This window comes from Pelodiscus sinensis, chromosome 2 (assembly GCF_052426305.1).
Source record: "Pelodiscus sinensis isolate ZL-2025 chromosome 2, ASM5242630v1, whole genome shotgun sequence".
Classification (NCBI taxonomy): Eukaryota; Metazoa; Chordata; order Testudines; family Trionychidae; genus Pelodiscus; species Pelodiscus sinensis.
In genome coordinates, this window is record NC_143053.1 from 86,004,644 (window position 1) to 86,023,848 (window position 19,205).

Here is a 19,205-nt window from a genome sequence, read left to right on the forward strand (position 1 = left end):
TTTTCGAAAGATCCTGTTCTCAGGAAAAGAAACAGAATAAGGGCACTTAATTGGCCATGGACGGTACAATAAAAAAGGATCCCTTTGCACTCATGCACATCTGTGTAAGCATTGTTGTCTCAAAATTAATGTAATTCTTGAATGAAGCAATGCAAAGTAAAATGCACGTGAAATTACTTAAAATGTCAATAAAGTAAACTGTATTTTGATTTTAGCTCCTTTAAGAAATAAGGTACTATATAAAATTATCCACTTTGAGATAAATTTATTTTCTCCCCTACCTTTCAAAGTAAGTTGAGTGAATAAAAACAAAAATCTATTTAAAAAAAAAACCTGCATCATTGCAACTTGAATTGTTGACACAAATTTGCAATGTGAATAAAACCTGGAAAACTATTTACATGTAAACTAAGAAAATTGTATGGAGAACCATTGTCATTAGGATACTGAGAAATTTATTTCTCTTCTTCTGTAGTAAAACCTTTAAATGAAATGTGCTTAAGCCATATAAAAAAAGTCTGATCTCAATTTTGGACCTTTCTCTCCGTTTTTTTGGTTGTGACTGCTTTTTGGTTGTAGTAATAGACGAAAATGCCTGAAGGTCCCCCCACAAGATTATGAAGGTGTCTGTTGTAAAAAGGATTTATTAGGCTATGTTCATTACCAGTAATGATATAGCATAGCTGTACTAAAAGAGAAGAATGTTCTCTATAGTTATGTGATTAGCACTGAGCATTGCTAATCTAACTCTCCTTTATATAGTGTACAGAAATACTAACCTGTATCTATCCATTTGCAATTGCTGAAAGGGGTATCATATTTTACTTTGATCTGATTGGTGAGATGCTACCAGTCTCCCCAACAGATTTAACTCATCCAATACTTTTATTCGTTAGCAGTCCTCTCTATTCCTGCTGCACAACCTTTTCTCTGATGGCTCCAAGTAAGCTTTTGGGAGCATGAGCGCAATTGCTATTTCTGCACTGCCCTTTTACTTTTGATTACAGGATTGAGGTTCCCTGGGATACCAGAACAACCCCAGCCACTGACACTAAATTTCTTTTGAAAAATGATTTTTCAAAAAGTTTGAAAATCAAAAAGTGCTGCTTTTCTCTCCCCTGAGATCTACTATGGAGTCCTATGTTAATGATTTATTTCTTTAGTGTTTTAGTCTCTCAAAACTGGCAACTTAGAACTAAACCTCTTTAAGTCAGGGGGGGAAGTATTAAACATAATTTTTAAGGTTAATATTTACTGAGTTGGTCTCAAGTAAAGTTAGCAATAAATATGTCTTTTCTGGAAGTCATTTGTGAATTTTGGAGCAACCAGTAACAACCTGTGTGCTGAACTCCGAAGTCCTTAGTGAGCTGAAAATGTGCAAAATCATCTCCAGCCAAACTGTGCTCTATTTGATTAGTTTCATCTTAAGTGTTTATTTGAGCAAGAGAATGGAATAGATTGCACTCACAAAATGGGCACCATGCTCCTTTAGTTTCATTCAAGGTTATTGATATTAGAATAACTGGTGTGTAGCTTAAGGCTAAAACTTCCCTCACTTAATCAAACCATTTTTTTCTTTTTGGGGGGCATAAGTGGACTATTAAAAATCAGGCAAATTAGGCTTGTGAATGAGAATCCACAGGAGACTTAAAGGATGGCAGGAACACAATGAAACAAAAGAGGTTATAATATTAGTCTCTCAGATGCATAGATCCATTCTCTCTTCACATATCCACAGGAAATAGATATATATCCTTTAGAATTTCAACATTTTACTTTCGGCATGTCTGGATGCAAACAAAATGTTTGTGTTGTAATTTGGGTTTGCTAACCCATATTCGTTAAATTGGATTAAAATGACAGTGAAGACACAGCAACTTGATTTATATCTTGGGTTAGCAGCTTGAGTTAAAGTCTCTGTGTATGTCTGCACTGCAGCTGGGCAATGTGATTTCTAGTTCAGGTAGACAGGCTTGTGCTAGTTCTACTTGACTTAGTATGCTAAAAACAGCAGCATGGACAACAGCTAGGGGCTAGCCACCTGAACTCAGACCTGTCATTTTAGCTGGGAATAATTTTCAGTACACTTCAATGGTTCTGCAGTTCTGTTGTAATTGAGATAATCCAGTAAACTTCAGGCTAGTGAGAAGTATGAGTCCAAAAGCATGTTACCTACCTTAATTTAGCCTCCTTTAAAGATATCCAAAAGCAATCTACAAGATAAGTCTTCCCTCATGGCTTTGTATCCTTGTGTCTATCCCTGTCTTGTGTCTATATTATATTTTTCACATTTGTTAGTAGGTTAAAAGGAAGAATATACAGGTGCTGGGTGCAAAACTATACATGAAATTAGTGGCACTGTTATTACTCAGCAACTCTGATAATTAGGGTAAACGACTGTTGTGTTAAAAATGAAATGAGTACTGTACTTAAACATTATTAATTCCCTAAATACCTAATCTTATCTGCTAACTTCTGAGTCTTTGTGCCAGAATGACATCACAACTACTGTAAGCAAAGGGAATGAACATAGTGGTTTAGCTAGAAGTGGTTCTTTCTCGGCTTTGTTTACAATAATTGTGATGCCACTCTGCCAGGAAAACAATTTCTAGGAATTTTAAGGAGGTGGTAATTATCTCAAGTTGTGCTCAGCTATGGGGTTAAATCATTTTTAAACAGTTAACCTCCTCTGATTTTCAACTGTGGAAATCTGACAAAATTTTAAAATTTTAAATTACAAGACTGACACCACAAATTTACATTTAAAAGAGAAATTACATTATATTAGAGTACTCATTTAAAATAATGCAAATCGTTATTTACTGTGTGATATTCTGCTACTCTGGCATGAATGCTATGATTAACATTGACTCTAACTTCATGAATTATGTACAATATCCAATTTAATGTGACCATTATTTGCAGCTTGCAATGGCTATTAATGGTATTTTAAAGTTACTTTCAATAAGTTGACAACTAAACACGATAATTAACAAACTGAGCTCAGCACTTCCTTAATGGGTCTTAAATATTGCAACACACACTACACATTCCTAGGGTTGAAAATAGAGGACCAGCTGCTTTAGAAAGTTTGCAGGGTAGGTCTCATAAAGTTCTGTAGCCTGCTCTGTGTTCTTAAATAAAGTCACAGGCACATAAAAAAACAACAAATAGTTATATTTGGCCCCTGCATGCCCCTATGCAGAAAAAAACATCCTAGAAGGCCTGAAATACTATAAGATTCCTCTCAGGGTTTTTTGTGAATTCTCCTGCTAAGGGGATGAGGGTTCCTTTCACAGAATAAAAAAAAGTTCAACTCTCAAACTCCAGGTCTCCCCAGAAATTAGTAGTGAGGCCTTGTGCCTCATCATCAGTCTGGAGACTCTAGTTCTGATCAGCTCATTGGATATTTGGAGGAAGTGGAATGCTTCACAATTCAGAGGAGCACATAGGATGAGTAATAAGTAGTGCTGAGCAGCAAAAAAGAGTTAAGGTTTCAACATTCATTGACTGGGAAACTGACAACTTTTGAAATTTTTCTCAAACATTATGACAGGCAAGCACCTAGACTTGCCTTCCCACCAAACAGCCAATAGTGTACTAGTGTGAGCACTCATATGAGAAGTGAGAATCCCAGGTTCAAGACTTTCCTCTGCCTGATCTAGAACAGAATTTGAACTAAGGTCTCTCTTAGCTCAGGTATGTGACCTTAACCATAGGGGGACTGACAGACTTGCTGGGCTTCTGAGAAAGGTGGAACCTGGCTTTGCACTCCCAGAATGGGCAAGGCCACAGGTGGGAGGGCTGGGGTGAAATGGAGCCAGCCAACCCTCAATACTGTGTGGAGTGTACCATGTGGCACCCTGTTATCCCTCAAAGCTGCCTAGAGTGCACTGTGCTCCAATTGCGATTTAAAGCGTCCAGGGCTCCAGCTGCCACCACTGATGCTGTGGTAGAAGCCGTATCAGCTGGGATCCCTGGGCCCTTTTGAATTGCTGGGCCCTGGGGCAACTGCCCCCTTTGACTCCCTCCCTCACCTCGTCAATGGGCCAGACTAACCACAAAGTTATTAGTTAATCTGCAGTGGGTCTCTGTCTTTCTTTGGTTTTGACCAGAAATTCCAGACTGGACCTTTCAATGTTTCCAATGACAGGTATTTTGAAACAGATACATTACAGGAAAAAGTTTCTGTTTGGTAAGTGCTTTCTGACAAAAAATGTTTTATTGAAAAATTCAGGAGCAGCTCAAGTTAATGTTGCCTCAGTCTTCATTAACTTTTTTGAAGGTTTCTTGCTAATTTACAGTGAGGATAATCATAGAATCATATGACTGGAAGGGACTTTGAGAGGTCATCTAGTTTAGCCTCCTGGCAGAAATAAGTGTCAATAGATCAGTGTTTCTCGACCTTTTTTTTTTTTTTTTAATAAAGTACCCCTTTTTTTCAAAAAAAGTGCAAGTACCCCCAGTTTTCAGACACACCATTTTTTTTCCTGCCATTGCAACACATTTGTTTGAACAACTTAATTGTAGCCGGGCAGGCAATGAAATTTTTGGATGTAAAAAGTACAATAATAAAATGCTGTAAAACTGGAAACAAAAATTCAGTTTTCTTCAAATTTCAGTTGTATTGACGTACCTAGGGTTGCCAGGTGTCCGGTTTTCTACCGGACAGTCTGTTTTTTGGGGCCCTCTGTCCGGTAAAAAAAATCCAGAAAATACCGGACAGGTGCAATGTCCGGTATTGCCTGGTTTTCCAGCTGGGCGCCGGATGGAAGCCTAGCAGGGGTGGGGGGAGTGGCTGGAAGGTGGGGCGTGATTGGCGCTGGGAGCCCTGGCTGAGTCTGATGCCTTGGGGAGGAGGAGAAGCCCTGTTCCTGCTCCTGAGCACGTGGTGGAGCCGCAGCTGGACCCAGTTGCACCCCCCTATCTTCCCCAGCCAGCTGCGCTGTCCCTGATTCCCCCCCATCTCCTTGGGCCAATCGCGCTGCCCCTGCCTGCCAGCTCTGCCCCCCATCTCTCCCAGCCAGCTGTGCTGCCCCTGCCCCCTCGCCCCCGCCATCTCCCATGGCCAGCTGCACTGCCCCCACCCCTCCTCCTGGCCAGCCCCCCCCCCCATCAAGTGTGTCCGGTATTTTTTCTAAACCTACCTGGTAACCCTAGATGTACCCCCCAGACGTCTCTTGGGTACTCATAAGGGTACTCGTACCACTGGTTGAGAAACACTGATATAGACTACTACTGATTAGGGCTGTAAAATCCTGTTTAATTGGTTAACTAATTAAAGGGGGAGCAGGTGGGGGGGAGCTCCAGCCCACTGGATTGGAGTGGTCTCCCCACCCCGGGCAGGGGCTGCTTCAGCTCGGGTGGAGCAGCCTCTGCCTGCAGGGTGAAGAGGCTCAAGATGCTGGAGCAGCCCCTGTCCACAGCAGGCCCCCTGCAGGGCTGGAGCAGCCTCCTGCCCATGGCAGGCGGGGAGCTGTGCTAGCCCCTACCAATTAATGGTTAATCAGAACCAGTAACATCACCCAGTAAGGAGAATGGTTACCAGTTAACTGCTTAACCTTTCACATCCCTACTCCTCATGCATGTAATGATGGATGGATTCCTGGATCAATTCATGGCTCTAGGCAAGGACAGTGCCATGAGTGAAGTAGTCTCCCTTACATGCAGGCGAGGGCAGATCCATGTTCTTCTTGGTATGTCTAGGGGAAGGAGGAAAGAGATTGATTTTCATATAACTTAAAAAAATTCTAAACCAAGCAAATAAGTGCCATTGTTCTTAAATCTATGTATTAGTTAACCTATAAAGAGTACAGAACAGCCTTGCCAGTTGTTCCAGATGAATAATTGCCTACTGATGTTGTTTTAACCTTAATTGGAATAGAACAGAAAACTTACATGGTGGAAATCCTTCTCCTCTCCCTCCCCCCTTGTAAGAGGTGAAGAAATAAAGTGGGTTTCAATAAATATTTTTATTTTAAAATGACATTTTAACTTTGTTTCTTACTCTAGGGAATTTATGTAAGGGATGCGCCCTTGAAGGACATAAATGTGCCTAATGATCGTCGATTTGTAGCTTCTTTTAATGTGGTGAACGCTACAAAGCGAGATGCTGGCAATTACCGCTGCATGATTCGCACGGAAGGAGGAGCTGGAGTATCAAGCTATGCAGAACTGATAGTCAAAGGTATTTCATAATATAATATATATTTATTTATAATATGTATGTATTTAATGTATGAAATGAGGGCATGCAATTGCAATTCATTAATTATGTCACCCGTACCCCATTAAAGCCAAGGCTCCGAAACCCACCCCAAAAATGTGAATCAGATCATTTTTGCATATATCTATGTCCTACTCTTAATGACTGATGAAAGATGCCACACTGAAGGAATATTTATTAAATACTATTACTACTGCTTGTGTACTAAAAACGCTGTTTTAAAATGTATGTATTTTAAATGTGCATTTAGATGATTCTTCTGAAATGGAATGAATGTTCCAGGTAGTGTATCTCCTATGTGGAAGCTGTATCCTAAAAATGTCTTTATTGTGAGGTATGGAAAAAAAAAAGAAAAGGAAAACTCTTAAAATACAATTATACGGCATATGGGAGGCTTTAAAAACAACCAGAAAAGTTCCAATTGTGAAAAGATTGTAGATGAGGATGGTCAGTTGCAGCATAGAAAACAGTGCTGATATGGCTGTACAGGCAGTCCCTGAATTACGCGGATCCGACTTATGTCGGATCCGCACTTACGAACCGGGCTTTTCTCACCCTGGAGGATGTGGGCGGCGGGACCACCCAGACGCGCTGAGGTCCCGCTGGCCTCGTCCTCCGGGGCGAGAAAAGCTGCTCCGTGTCTCCCTGATTGGTGCAGGTGTATAGACCCAATTGGTACTCTTTGGACAGAAGAGTCATGCTCCCCCTTGGGGTTCCCACTGTTGGTGGAAGCCACAGGTAGTCTGTTCGGGAATACCCTTCTCACAGTCACAACCCTCACTATTGTTGATCAGACAGCTTGGCGCTAGAACATGGAGCATACCTAAGCAATATCAGAATGCAAGGCCTGTGGTCCTAGGCAGAATTATCACTGCACAGCAATGAGAGAGCTGAGGATGGTCTGTCTGGCATGCCAGATGTTCCAAGAGGATTTTCAAGGTAAGTATGTGCCAGTATTGATGGTCAACACCACAGCAATCTTCTTTATAATCAAATGGGGTGTGGCTTATTTCTTTCCCTTGTGCCAGGAAGCTCACAAGCTGTGGGACTTCCATATCATGTATTTGATCCAGCTGGAGGTGTTGTACCTGCCAGGAGCACAAAAGTAACTCGCCGGTCGTCTCAGCAGCTTATTTAACACCAATGTTCAAGGCAGACTTTGCCCTCACTAACTTCCAGAGATGAGCTCTCCCCATATAAATACGTTCATGATGCAGAGCAACAGGAAATGCCATCAGTTTTGTTCCTTTCTGAACCACAGCCGGAGCTCCATCACAGATGCTTTTCATCTGTCGTGTGCAAATCTATATCCATTTCTGTCCTTCCCCCTCATACATGTGGTCCTCCTCAAGTTCCGGCAGGATAGAGCGTGACTGACTCTCATAGTGCCAGCATGGTCCTGCCAAGAATGGTTCACTATACTGTTGGACCTATCAGTGGACAGGCCAATAGCCTTTCTTTTTTTCCCGGACCTCATGACACAGATGACATCACCCTAACCTGGAATCCCTCCATCTCACAGCATGGAAACCGTCAGAACTTCAATGCTCAGATTCTGTTCAGCATGTCCTAGTAGGAAGCCCTCCACTTGAGCCACTTACTTGGCAAAGTGAAAGTGGTCCTCTGTGGCCTATACAGAAATGTACACCTCCACAACATGCTTTGATCGCATTTGTTCTAATCTGACTGCTGGGCCTGAAACATTAGAGTTTGATGACCTCATCAATCAAGATATACCCAGCCACCATCTCTGCCTTTGGTGGGTAGGTCAGGTTTTGGAAACCCGATGGAAGATTGCCTCCTCATGGGGCTGGACAGATTGTATCCACAAATGAGACAACCTCTTCCTCCTTGGTTCTCTCCAGACTTATGAGTCCCCCTTTGAACTTCTTACTACCTGTTCTACCTGTCCTGGAAGGAAGCTTTCCCGGTAGCCATAACTTCAGCCAGAAAGGTCTCCAAACTCAAAGCACTAATACCTGAGCTTCCTTATATAGTCTTCTATAAAGACAACGAGCAACTATGCCCACGTTCCTGACATAGTCTCCCAGGACATGTAAAGCAGGACGTAGTCCTACTGGTCTTCTTTCCTAAACCACATGCCAACAACAGAGAAAGCATGCTCCATTGTCTGGACATTGTGTGCCCTAGCTTTCTAGAATGAATGCACAAAACTGTTTCAAAAGTCTCCACACATTTTCATTGCTTTCTCTGAGAGCAGAAGGGGATCCTCATCTCCTCCTGGTGCCTCTCATCCTGGATCACACTGTGCATCAAGAAGAGCTACAACTTGGCCAAGACTCCAGTCCTTGCATTGATGGTGCCCTCTACAAAAGCTCATTTCTAGTGCAAGTCCACATTCAGGACATGGTCTTACATCCATAACTTCACTATTCATTATGCAATCATGTAACAGGCTAGAGACGACACAGCCTTTGGCAGAATTGCTGCAACTTGCAGCCAGGAGAACTTGGATATCTCCTCCAAGGATGCTGCTTGAGAGTCACCTAATTGGAATGGACAATGAACAATCATGGGAAGAAAAGCAAATGGTTACCTACCTTCATAACTGTTGTTCTTTGAGAGATGCCCATGTCCATTCCAAATCCCACCCTCTTCTCCTCTGTTGGAGTTTCCCGTTAACAAGGGACTGTGCAGGTGGTGGTTGACAGGGAGCTATATACACTGTAATAATGAAGGTGCTATTCCTGAAGGCTTCACAGCAGACCTGATGGGTACCAATAGGGAAAAAACTTTCTGACCTTTGTGCACATGATGTGCATACAACTAATTGCAATGGACATGAGCCGCACATCTCGAAGAACAAACTATGAAAAGTAGATACTTTTTTTCTGAAATCATTGTAAAAAGCATATGCAAAAGACACTAGTTTTAAGAAGGGATTTGAAAGACCACAAGGATGACATGTGATCAGATACTATGGTAGAGTGTGAATGCGTGGAGTTGTATGAAAGAAGCATCATAAGCGCACACAAAAAATTCTGAAAAATCAGTTAGATGAGACAAAGGACAGAGCATGAGGGAAGGAGTTTAGGATGTGACCAGATGCTGAAGTTGAGTGCCAAGTCTTTTAATTCAGGGCAGATGGAAAGGGAAAGTTGATTGAAAAACAAATTAGCTAGACTGTGGGAAGAGAGGACATGGGAGAGGAGCATGTTTGTTTGTGGATCAGAGAGGAGTGAACAAAAGAGTGTGGAGAGTTAAGAGTAGCATTACAGTGGATGAAGTACAGACTGCCTAGGAGAGGGTTGTGCTTCCAGAACAGGAAGAAAAACGGGAGAAGACAGACACAGCCTGAGATAAGGACGCCGCTATAAGTGTAGCCAGTGGATAAACAGGGCTTTGGCAAGGTATTGTGGTAGGGGGCTTGGTATAAAAGGTGGCTAGGTAATTAGAATGGACAGATGAGGAAAAGGAAAGAATAGAATGGAAGAGGTGGGAATCAGTGCAATTGAATGAGCTCACAGAGTGTGTGCTCAGAGGAAAAAGAGGGATGTGGTCTAGAATGGAAATATGTAGCATTCCAACAGAAGACTTGGAGAATGTGCCATCAAAAGCTGGGTCAATAAGGTGAAAACAAGTCAGAAAAGTACAGTGCCACAGAAGCTCAGTGAAGGGGGAATGAGGAGGAGGAGGAGGAAGAAGTGATCAGCTGGGAACGGAAAGAAAAGGGAAGGTGGGAAGGGAGGACAGGGCAGGGGAGAAGAGGGCAAGAGGAGCATGTATGGAGAGACACTTGGATGAGGAGACTGCGAGGGATAAAGAGAGGAAGGTTGGCACAAACAACAGGTCAGGATAGGCAGAGAAAATCCAGGCAAAATTGAAGAAAGCTCTGAGTGTGTGGCTGTTTCTGCTTCAACCATCTGGAGTGTCTAGCTGGCTCCTCTAATCATTTTTTCCCCAGGCCATGTGGTGGCAGTCAGGTATACCATCCAGGTCCTAGTGTCCTAGCGTGAGTGAGTTAATGGAAAGACTACAAAATCCTTTGGACTGTGGAGCCAGTCCTGGGGGCACAAGAACTGGGATTGTGTCTGACCCATCTGCAGGGTAGGAAAGCACCTTGCATCCTTACTCTAAACTTGTGTATCTGAACAGGAATAGGTGTAACATAGCCTTTAATATCTGGAGGGAAAACACATGAAAGAACTGTCACCCCCCCCCCCCCAGTGGTACTTTATTATTATGCATAATCATTATTATTATGCATAATTATTAAGGTAAATATGAACATTGCCTTCTTAGTGAACAAAAAATTTGCCATTAAATAATGTATCAGGCCTCCACACATGAAGAAAAGACAAAGACTGTTGTTTGTACATCTCGTCTACGTTTAATATGAAAGTTACTTCATTTAAATGAATCCTAAAAGGAAACTTTTCAATTTACCCAACAGTTTATTCTGACGGAAAAGACTGAATAGAGTCAGTGACTTGTCATTCTGTGTGATCAGACTACACAATATCCTCATCTATTTGTCAGGAAATTGGATTGAAATGTCACTTTATCTCTGTCTAATGTGAGCCATGAAATTGGCCTTGTCAGATCACCTGCTTATTGTAAAAAAAACGCAGCAGTTCTTTTCTAATAGGTGACATAAAAGTAATCAAACATTGAACAGAAAGAAAATAGAGGAATGGAATTGATTAAATGTATTTGGTGAAGTAAATTAGTCTTCTACATGTGGCCCACAGGTTGAACTTTTCTAATAGTGATCAGATTCAATTCAGGAGAACAAAATGAGCCTTTCTGAGGTCATCAGATTATTGGAGTGAAATTGCTTATGAGTTCAAACAAGGTAAATCTAGGTGTCAGACTGTTTAGAAGGAGGTTTGTTAGGCTTTTAAGTGAGGGCATGGAAGAGCAGCCAGCTGTACTGTTAGAGGCTCTTATTTCTCATCTTGCCAAATGGAAGATTTAGCACTTTGAATAGAATTGAACGAATTTGGGGCCTTTAGAATAAAGCGTGTGTATCAAAATTGAGGGCAAAATCATTTTGAGATCAGAGGAAAAAATTAAGAAATTCTTAAAGATTTGTCATCGAGGGTGTCAACACCTCATAAGTAATGCTTAAGTGTATCTGCATGTTTATATTTTCTTTATTTACTTGCCTGCCTGTGCCTGGTATTCTCTCTAACTATCTCTCTTATAAAGAGAGGTGGCAGTACTGTCTATTATAATGAAAAGTGTCAGGCAACTTTAATAAGACACTGTCTTAAGTTGCTTATAACTTTGCAAAACATTAAAATTCCGAGAGAAAATTTTACATAGCAGACATTTACTTTGTGTCAGAACCTATTGGTTTCAAACCTGGGCCCACACGGTTCATGGGAGCAGCCATGCTACAACTCTCTATCTGGGGGCACGTCTAGACTATATTCCTCTTTTGAAAGAGGAATGTAAATGAGGCAAATCAAAAGTGCAAATGAAGTGCGGATTTAAATATCCCGCATTTCATTTGCTACTTGCGTCTGAGTGCTTTTTCGAAAAAGGGTTTTTTGAAAGTGAAAGCACAGTCTAAACAGGGTTCTTTACCCCCCCCTTTTTCAAAAGAACCCGTACGCCTCATTTTTACACTTCATTTTTGAAAAAGGGGTGTTTTTTTGAAAGAATCCCATCTAGACTATGCTTTTACTTTTGAAAAATCCTTTTTCGAAAAAACACTTGGATGCGAATATGCAAATGAAACACGGGATATTTAAATCCGCGCTTCATTTGCACTTTCAATTTGCCTCATTTACATTCCTCTTTCGAAAGAGGAATGTAGTCTAGACATAGCCTGACAGCTTATCACGTGACTATTGCTTGCCTGGGACCTGTGAAGCCTAGCCCCAGAGTGAGGCTCTTTCCATGAGGAATTATTTACAGCATCCTAGTGCAGGTGATTGGCCCGCTGACCCTACCTAAACCTGGCAGGAAGAAGCTGTCTGAACAATTGGCTTACACCCTGCTCTGGACTACGTGCCTTATACTTTCTTCTCCTACTTACCCACTGCTGCTTCCCTGACTTGACTCCTGGCATCTCACTTATGGTTTCCAACCTCCAGTTTGTCTCCTGCCTCTGACTCATGAACTTGTGCTGCCTACTGTTTCTGATACATTCCCAAATCTATGCCTCTGTCCAGGCCAAGCTGCTGACAGGAGACATGTTAGCCTGGGCCTCCTCCCTGCTAGAAGGACATGGACCTGTGTTGTTGAATTGGCATCCCTTTTCCTCTAGATGTCAAACATCTCTGATGGCCTGCATACAGAACGGCTTAGGCTGTCCTGGGAAGAATTTGGCAGTTGCAAGGCACAGTATCCTCCTACACAATGCATTTCTGCCGTCTTACAGTGGATACAGACAGGACTGAAACAACAAGTTCCAGTGAGGATTGTGGGAAGAGGTCAAATATGAGCTGGACACGGACGCACCTATGGGCTTTACACACCTTTGGAAACCTTACCATCAGCATAAATAATCACTCCCCTTGTGACCTCATGTACTGTGTTGTCCATCGAACCCACGCAGACCATATGGGACCCATTCCAAACCCCTAATCATTTTTGTTGCCCTTTTCTGAACCTTTTCCAATCCCGATATATATTTTTTTAGATGAGGCAACCACATCTGTATGCAGTATTCAAGATGTGGGCATACCATGGTTTTATATAGAGGCAATAAGATATTTTCTGTCTTATTCTCTATCCCTTTTAAAATGATTCCTAACATTCTAAAGTAAAACCTGCACTATCCAAAACTTAAGCATCCGGAAAACTAAAATCCGGCAAATTTTTGACGCTGGGAAAAGGAGAAAAAAAAAAAGAAGAGGAAACTGGCCCTTCAAGTGCTCCTCAGACTTACAGCATGTACCTGGGGGAGGGGCAAACGGCAGCCAGAAGCAAGGATCTCGGCACCCCCAGCAGGCCAGCCCCCCCTCGGTCCCTGGCAGGCTGCCTCCACCATCTGCATCTCCCGCCCCCCAGCTTCCATCATCCCAGGAGGCCACATCCTGTGCCCCCCCGCCCGCTCCCATGGCTCGTGGCCTCCCCTAGCAGGCTACATCCCAGCCCCCGCAAGGCTCCCATGCCTCCCCCGTAGACCCCATATGGCTCCCGTCCTCCCCTCAGATAACCAGAATTTTTAGGTTACTGGAACGCTCTAATCCCCAGGCGTGCCAGATAACACAGGTTTTACTGTATTTGCTTTTTTGACTGCCTGTCTATATCGTGCAGCCTTGACCACCTCACCTGCTCTCCACCTGCTGAATCTCTTGATGGAACTTACTGTGAAACTTCTAATCTTCCACTAGTTGCTAATTATTTTTATAATAAGACCCAGAATGTATAAGATTACATACTGGGTAGTTACAGCTTCTCTTAACACTAAAGCATGACTGCTAGTCAGATATCTTGTGATCCTGGAACAAGCTGTGCTAAGTAATCAACAGATAGCAAATATCTGGTTTTGACTGTATGTAACTCATTTAAACTCATGACAAATTTTCAGGAGGACAGAAAAGGCTATCCTCCCTGCCAAATTTCAAGTCCTTGTGGAAAATCATGGAGATGCTAGAATGCCTCCAAAGATGTTGAGAAGTATTTTATAATTAAAGTGTAAGGCAGCCTAAATATAAGGATTGCTGCTTCTCTCTCTCTAATCAGTGAATATTTTTACATGTATTTAATATTTTACCTTACATGTAACTGCCTTAGCATAAGCAAAAGGATACTTTTCATTTTAGGTGTATTGGTTTTGTTCTCATTTTTACTTTAATTGGACCACTGTTGTTGGCCTCCATTACAGCATTTATTTAAGTTTTCCATTGATCTGCCATCAATGGACATTACCTTTCGGTGTGGTAACAGGAGTGTTTGATATTTTCTTTTCTTGTGTGGACATGCCAAATCACCCTCGTACTACAGGTTTACAATTCCATAACTGTTCTCTTATATAGAGTCTTTAAAGCACTAGCTCTGTTACAAGAAGAAACAAACTTTTTTTACCGGGCTGTATTTATATTTCATTGTAAAAGTTAAACTGAAAAGGATGTTGCAATAGCAACTTGCTTGGTTTACTTTACAGCCATAAGAGTTAAATGAGAAATGCCTTTGACTGCCTTAAATTCCCTGCACCTCACAAAATAAGTTAAAATATATCCCTTCTTCAATATCCATAATTACTACAACCATTAAAAATGTATCATTTTGGTTAAGCCAACTTTTTCAAATGAAGATACAGTGCACCTGTTTCTAGATGTGTGGGAAAATACAAATAAGAAAATAATAAGATATTTAGTGAGACCCTATTTTACGGTCACCATTAAAACTGTCGCAGATGGGAAAATAGTGTGCTGCTGCCAACTATAACATATTCAGAGGCTGGTACTTAATTAAATATTTAATCCACATTCTTCATTATCATACCTAGAAATACCTCTTCTAGTGAAAAGGAGGAAAGGCTAAAATATATATGAAGGAATAACTTGGGTAAAACTGTGGTCATTCATTATCAGTTAATTATATAAAGTTTAATATTTTAAAATATGCAGAAATAATATAACCATGTATCTTTTATTACAGTACCCTTGACTACTTCAATTTTTTTCTACTACAGTATATACTTAACTTCAGGATCCTTATTTTTTAATGAATTGTCAGTTAAGAATAAGTGTAATGTCTGTGGTGATAGGTTCATTTTATACATACTCAGCCTTTAGCTGGAAGATTATTTCAGAGTAAAATCATGATAATGTGCAGGCATTTGCTGGAACCACACAACTGAATTTAACCTATTTTGTGCTTCGGTCATAGGGGGATTGAAAAAAATATCCCAAGGGATGAAAAAGCAATAAAATAATGTCTATTTCAAATACTTGTAAGACTTTAAATGAATTGGTGTAACTACTGACCTTTGTGACCTTATTCCTGAGTTTGCATTTTGATGGCAGTTGAACAGCCATTACTAGTATTTGAAACTTGAAAGTAATTAACTGTTCTTTCAGCATGGCTACGTAAATGGCTTAGAATGCTCTATAAAAGTTCCATTTCATGTCCTGGTTCAGGAAAGTGCCTAATGATTTAAATTGATGCTTAATCATTTTGAATTAAGTCAGAAATATTTAAAGACATACAGTTTCTGCAGGAAGCCATAGTTACATACTTCAGAAACAATAAAGTCAATAAAACTACAGCAAGTTTTTAATCCCCAGAAGCTAGTTTGTCCCATGTTGATGCTGATATATCATATAATTTTTCCGAGTAACATTTAAAAGATTGTAGGATATTGCTGTATGCTGCATATAGTAGTTTATCACTGTATTTTAAACTGGTTTTGTGTGTCTGTACTAAGTAATAATTAGTAAATATCTTTGGAGACCTTTTGGACTGTTACCTAGTTTTACCACATATTTCCTTTGGGAATCAGCAGGAATATCTCATTAAGGTAAAAATATGTAATGTATCTTGTATCTGCCCACTCTGTGATGTCATATTTCATCATGGCATTTACTATCCAAGTGTAGTCATTGCTATGGGCGCACAGTTCTAGGCTTGGGCAGCAGCCCAAAATTGAGGTTAAAGGTTTATTGGGTATATTTTCCAATAAAGGTGTCTATAGATCTCTGACCTCTTAGTTCATAGGGGGAAACAGACCTTTAGAATACTTAGTGTACATCAAGTGTTCTTCAGTGATATACTTCCACTGTTTTTTTGTAAGAGAAGTATGTGTTTGTTACTGAGGCCTCATCTAAACTACAGAGTAGGTTGACAGACGACAGTTTACATCAACCTAACTCTGTCAGTGTCAACTCTACAATGCTGCTGATGTAAGTCACTCACTACATTGACTTAATAACTCCACCTCCCTGAGAGGTGTACCTCTTAGGTCAATGTAGATAGGGCATCACAGTGTCTGGGTGAACACTGGATTACTTTCATTACTTATTGACTGTCAGCTCCATGTGAGGTACTGACAACTGGAGTCACTAGTAGTGGAATTAACACTGGGATGAAAATAGAGTAATTTAGTGGTTGGTGACTCAGACTAAGGAAAAATGAATGTATTATTTACCTTTCAGATGAGAGACAGCAGTCAGAAATTATACCAATTACTTGGCTTAAAACAAATTTAAATGGCTTAAGTGTTTTTATACTACTAAGCAGATATACAGCACTTAACATTTTCAAAGTATTTAGAAAAGAAACTGTTCTCACTTTACACACATTTGGTATATGAGATGGTTTTATCTCCCTTTTACAGCTAGGGAAACTAGGATGAAATGACCTGCTCAAGGTAGAGTTGGAATAAGAACAAGAATTCAGGAATTCCTAGTTCCCAGATCTGGGATTGGTCGGGATTAGATAGAAGAGTGCAAAATACTGAAGCTGAATGAACACTTCATTCTACTCTACTCCACTCAGCTCAGAAGCCTGAAAGTTTATAGGATGAGACACACACACTGAGATGTTTTGGGAATAAAAATCTTCACTTCCTTTTTATCACAAATGATACAATGCTTCAGCAAGATGGGTGCTATCAGTAATATACTCAACTATCCATTTTAATTAAAATATTACTTTTAAATATAAGTTACAGTTTACATCTAGAGAGAGATGTGTCATAACCTGTGAATTTGGGTTCACTTTCCTTTTTAATTGTAAGTGAAAAGACACTGGACATGCATACAATTAGCATTTGGTAAAGAGGTAATATATAATTTCAAGCTGTTTGAAATGTTCATATAAATGAAATCTACATTAAAATCTTTTGGTAACATAGCGTGAAAAAGTACATTTAGCAGGCCTTTATGAGCAATAGAATTTATATGTTATGATTTGTGCTTACACAATAAGTAGGTAACTCTGCCAGGGTTTATCAACTGTAATATTTATGTTTGGTATTTTCAAGGCAAATTTCCAAATATGGGCTAATGAAGATTGTGTTTTCAATGTTGTGGAAGTAGAAATAAATATTGGTAGAAATAACTTTCTCTTTTTTTTCCTTTTTTTTTGTTTTTTTTGTTTTTTGTTAGAGCCACCTGTTCCTATTGCACCACCTCAGTTGTCTTCAGTTGGTGCAACCTACTTATGGATCCAGTTGAATGCTAATTCCATCAATGGGGATGGACCTATCATTGAGAGAGAGGTCGAGTATCGAACTTCAAGAGGAAGCTGGTATGACAGACAGCCAGTAGATGCCACAAGCTACAAAATCGGGCACTTGGATCCTGATACAGAATATGAAATCAGCGTGCTGCTTACAAGACCAGGTGAAGGAGGTACCGGATCCCCAGGCCCAGCTCTTAAAACAAGGACAAAATGTGCTGGTAAGTACCAGAAGGAAGCCAGAAAATTGTAAATAGTTCTCTTGGGTTAAAACCAGCAGGTTACTTTACTAACAGTTGTCACTGTACAGTCTGAACCTGCATGACACAGAAAATAAGCCCAGAATACTTATAAGTATAAACCATTTAGATTGTGTGAATGGTGACCTTCAAGCCAACCTACAGAGTTCTGGTACATTAAATCATACCTGTTCATGACTGGCAATATTTAGTATAGAATAAAGTACAGTTTCAAAACAGCAGACTTTCCTGATGTACAGCACACTGTTGAGCATCCTTCATTTTATGATATCCTACCTGCATTAATGCTGCCTTTTTATAGTTTATTTTCTGAGCTATTGTTACACGCTCTCTTTTTTTTTTTTTTTTGAGGGAGGGCTGCAATTGCCACCAATTCCCATGTCTGTAGATAATATGGAAACATAGACTTCATAATTGCAAATGCATTTACTGTTGTGTCTCCATTAATAGATGAGATTTAATAAAGGGCTGCTTTCTCAAGTGGCTGTCGGTGGGTCCTTTTGTTATATGAGATACAGCGATTTGTGTTGTACAGAGAGTTTGGCTTTTTTTCTTAAGTTGTAATCAGAGGTGTTGCTGTGCTTGTAGAAGATGGATACAAAGCAGGGCTATAGTAGAAACACAATTGCATAATAATCCTGTAGAAAAGTAGCAGTGATGTTAACATTAGGGAAGTAAGCAACTATTCGAGTAGTCGACTACCCGATAGCATATGCTTATCGAGTAGTTGAGTCACTACTTGACCCTCTTACTCCTGCCTTGCTGCCTCTATGAATGGGGAGAGCAGGAGCCGGTGCTGGGGGAAGCCAGCGTAAAAGCTGGTTTCCCCCAGCACTTTCTCTGCTGGGGGCAGGGGAGGCAGAGGCGCAGCGAGGAACTGGGTGTGAGCCAGGAATCTGCTGTACCAGCTCGTGCCCAGTCCCAGAAGCTGTGCCTCTGCTTTTGAAATGTAACAAGAGCTGCCCATGGCTCTTTGAGAATCAATTTTCCCTTTCAGACCTGAATTATAATAAGCAAATCTTATGTGTACACGCATTAATTTCTTGTGAACTGGATACATGCAAATTTGCACATGAAAATATAGTGGCCTAGACATTATTACTCTGAGTGAGATGAAGGAGGAGAGGAATACAATGAGATGGGGTTTAAAACTTAGTGTGAATTTCTCTCCCAAATTTTTGAACCCCCCTCACTGGAATACAGGTGGCAGGAGACAGAAAGAAAGAAAAGTTCCTGAAAAAAAGAAAATTTAACTACTGGTATGAATTGATGTGTGTAGTCTTCAAAGAGTATATATATATTGGTCTTTTTTAAAAGATACAAAAAATAACTAGGGAAATCTTCATTTGAGTCAAGTGATCATTACTTCTCACATGGCTGTGCAAGCATCATCCAGTGATTAAACAATGTATTGCAAATAGAATCAGTATCCAGCAGTGTGCACATTGTTTTGCATGTGATGTCAAATGCAGACATAGTGCCTGTCCAGTTTCCTTGTTATATGCTGTTGTGTCCGGCTGTATGGTAAATAATGGTTGGTTTATTGTTTTTATGTATGCATTTGCTAATTTGTCAGGGGGAGGGAACGGGGTATTAGAGTTTTTTGTGGTTTTTTG

General features: G+C 40.5%; 1 protein-coding gene across 10 annotated transcripts in view; it reads left to right on the plus strand.

The window, feature by feature from the left end:
* The window catches only part of PTPRM (protein tyrosine phosphatase receptor type M), a 700,717-nt gene that overhangs the window by 294,323 nt on the left and 387,189 nt on the right, over nt 1-19,205 (plus strand). For all 10 annotated transcript variants that reach the window (XM_075920958.2, XM_075920953.2, XM_075920954.2 and 7 more), the window contains exons 6-7: nt 6,013-6,187; nt 17,257-17,550. In XM_075920958.2, the coding sequence (XP_075777073.1) occupies nt 6,013-6,187; nt 17,257-17,550 (469 nt within the window). The remainder of the gene's footprint in view (nt 1-6,012; nt 6,188-17,256; nt 17,551-19,205) is intronic.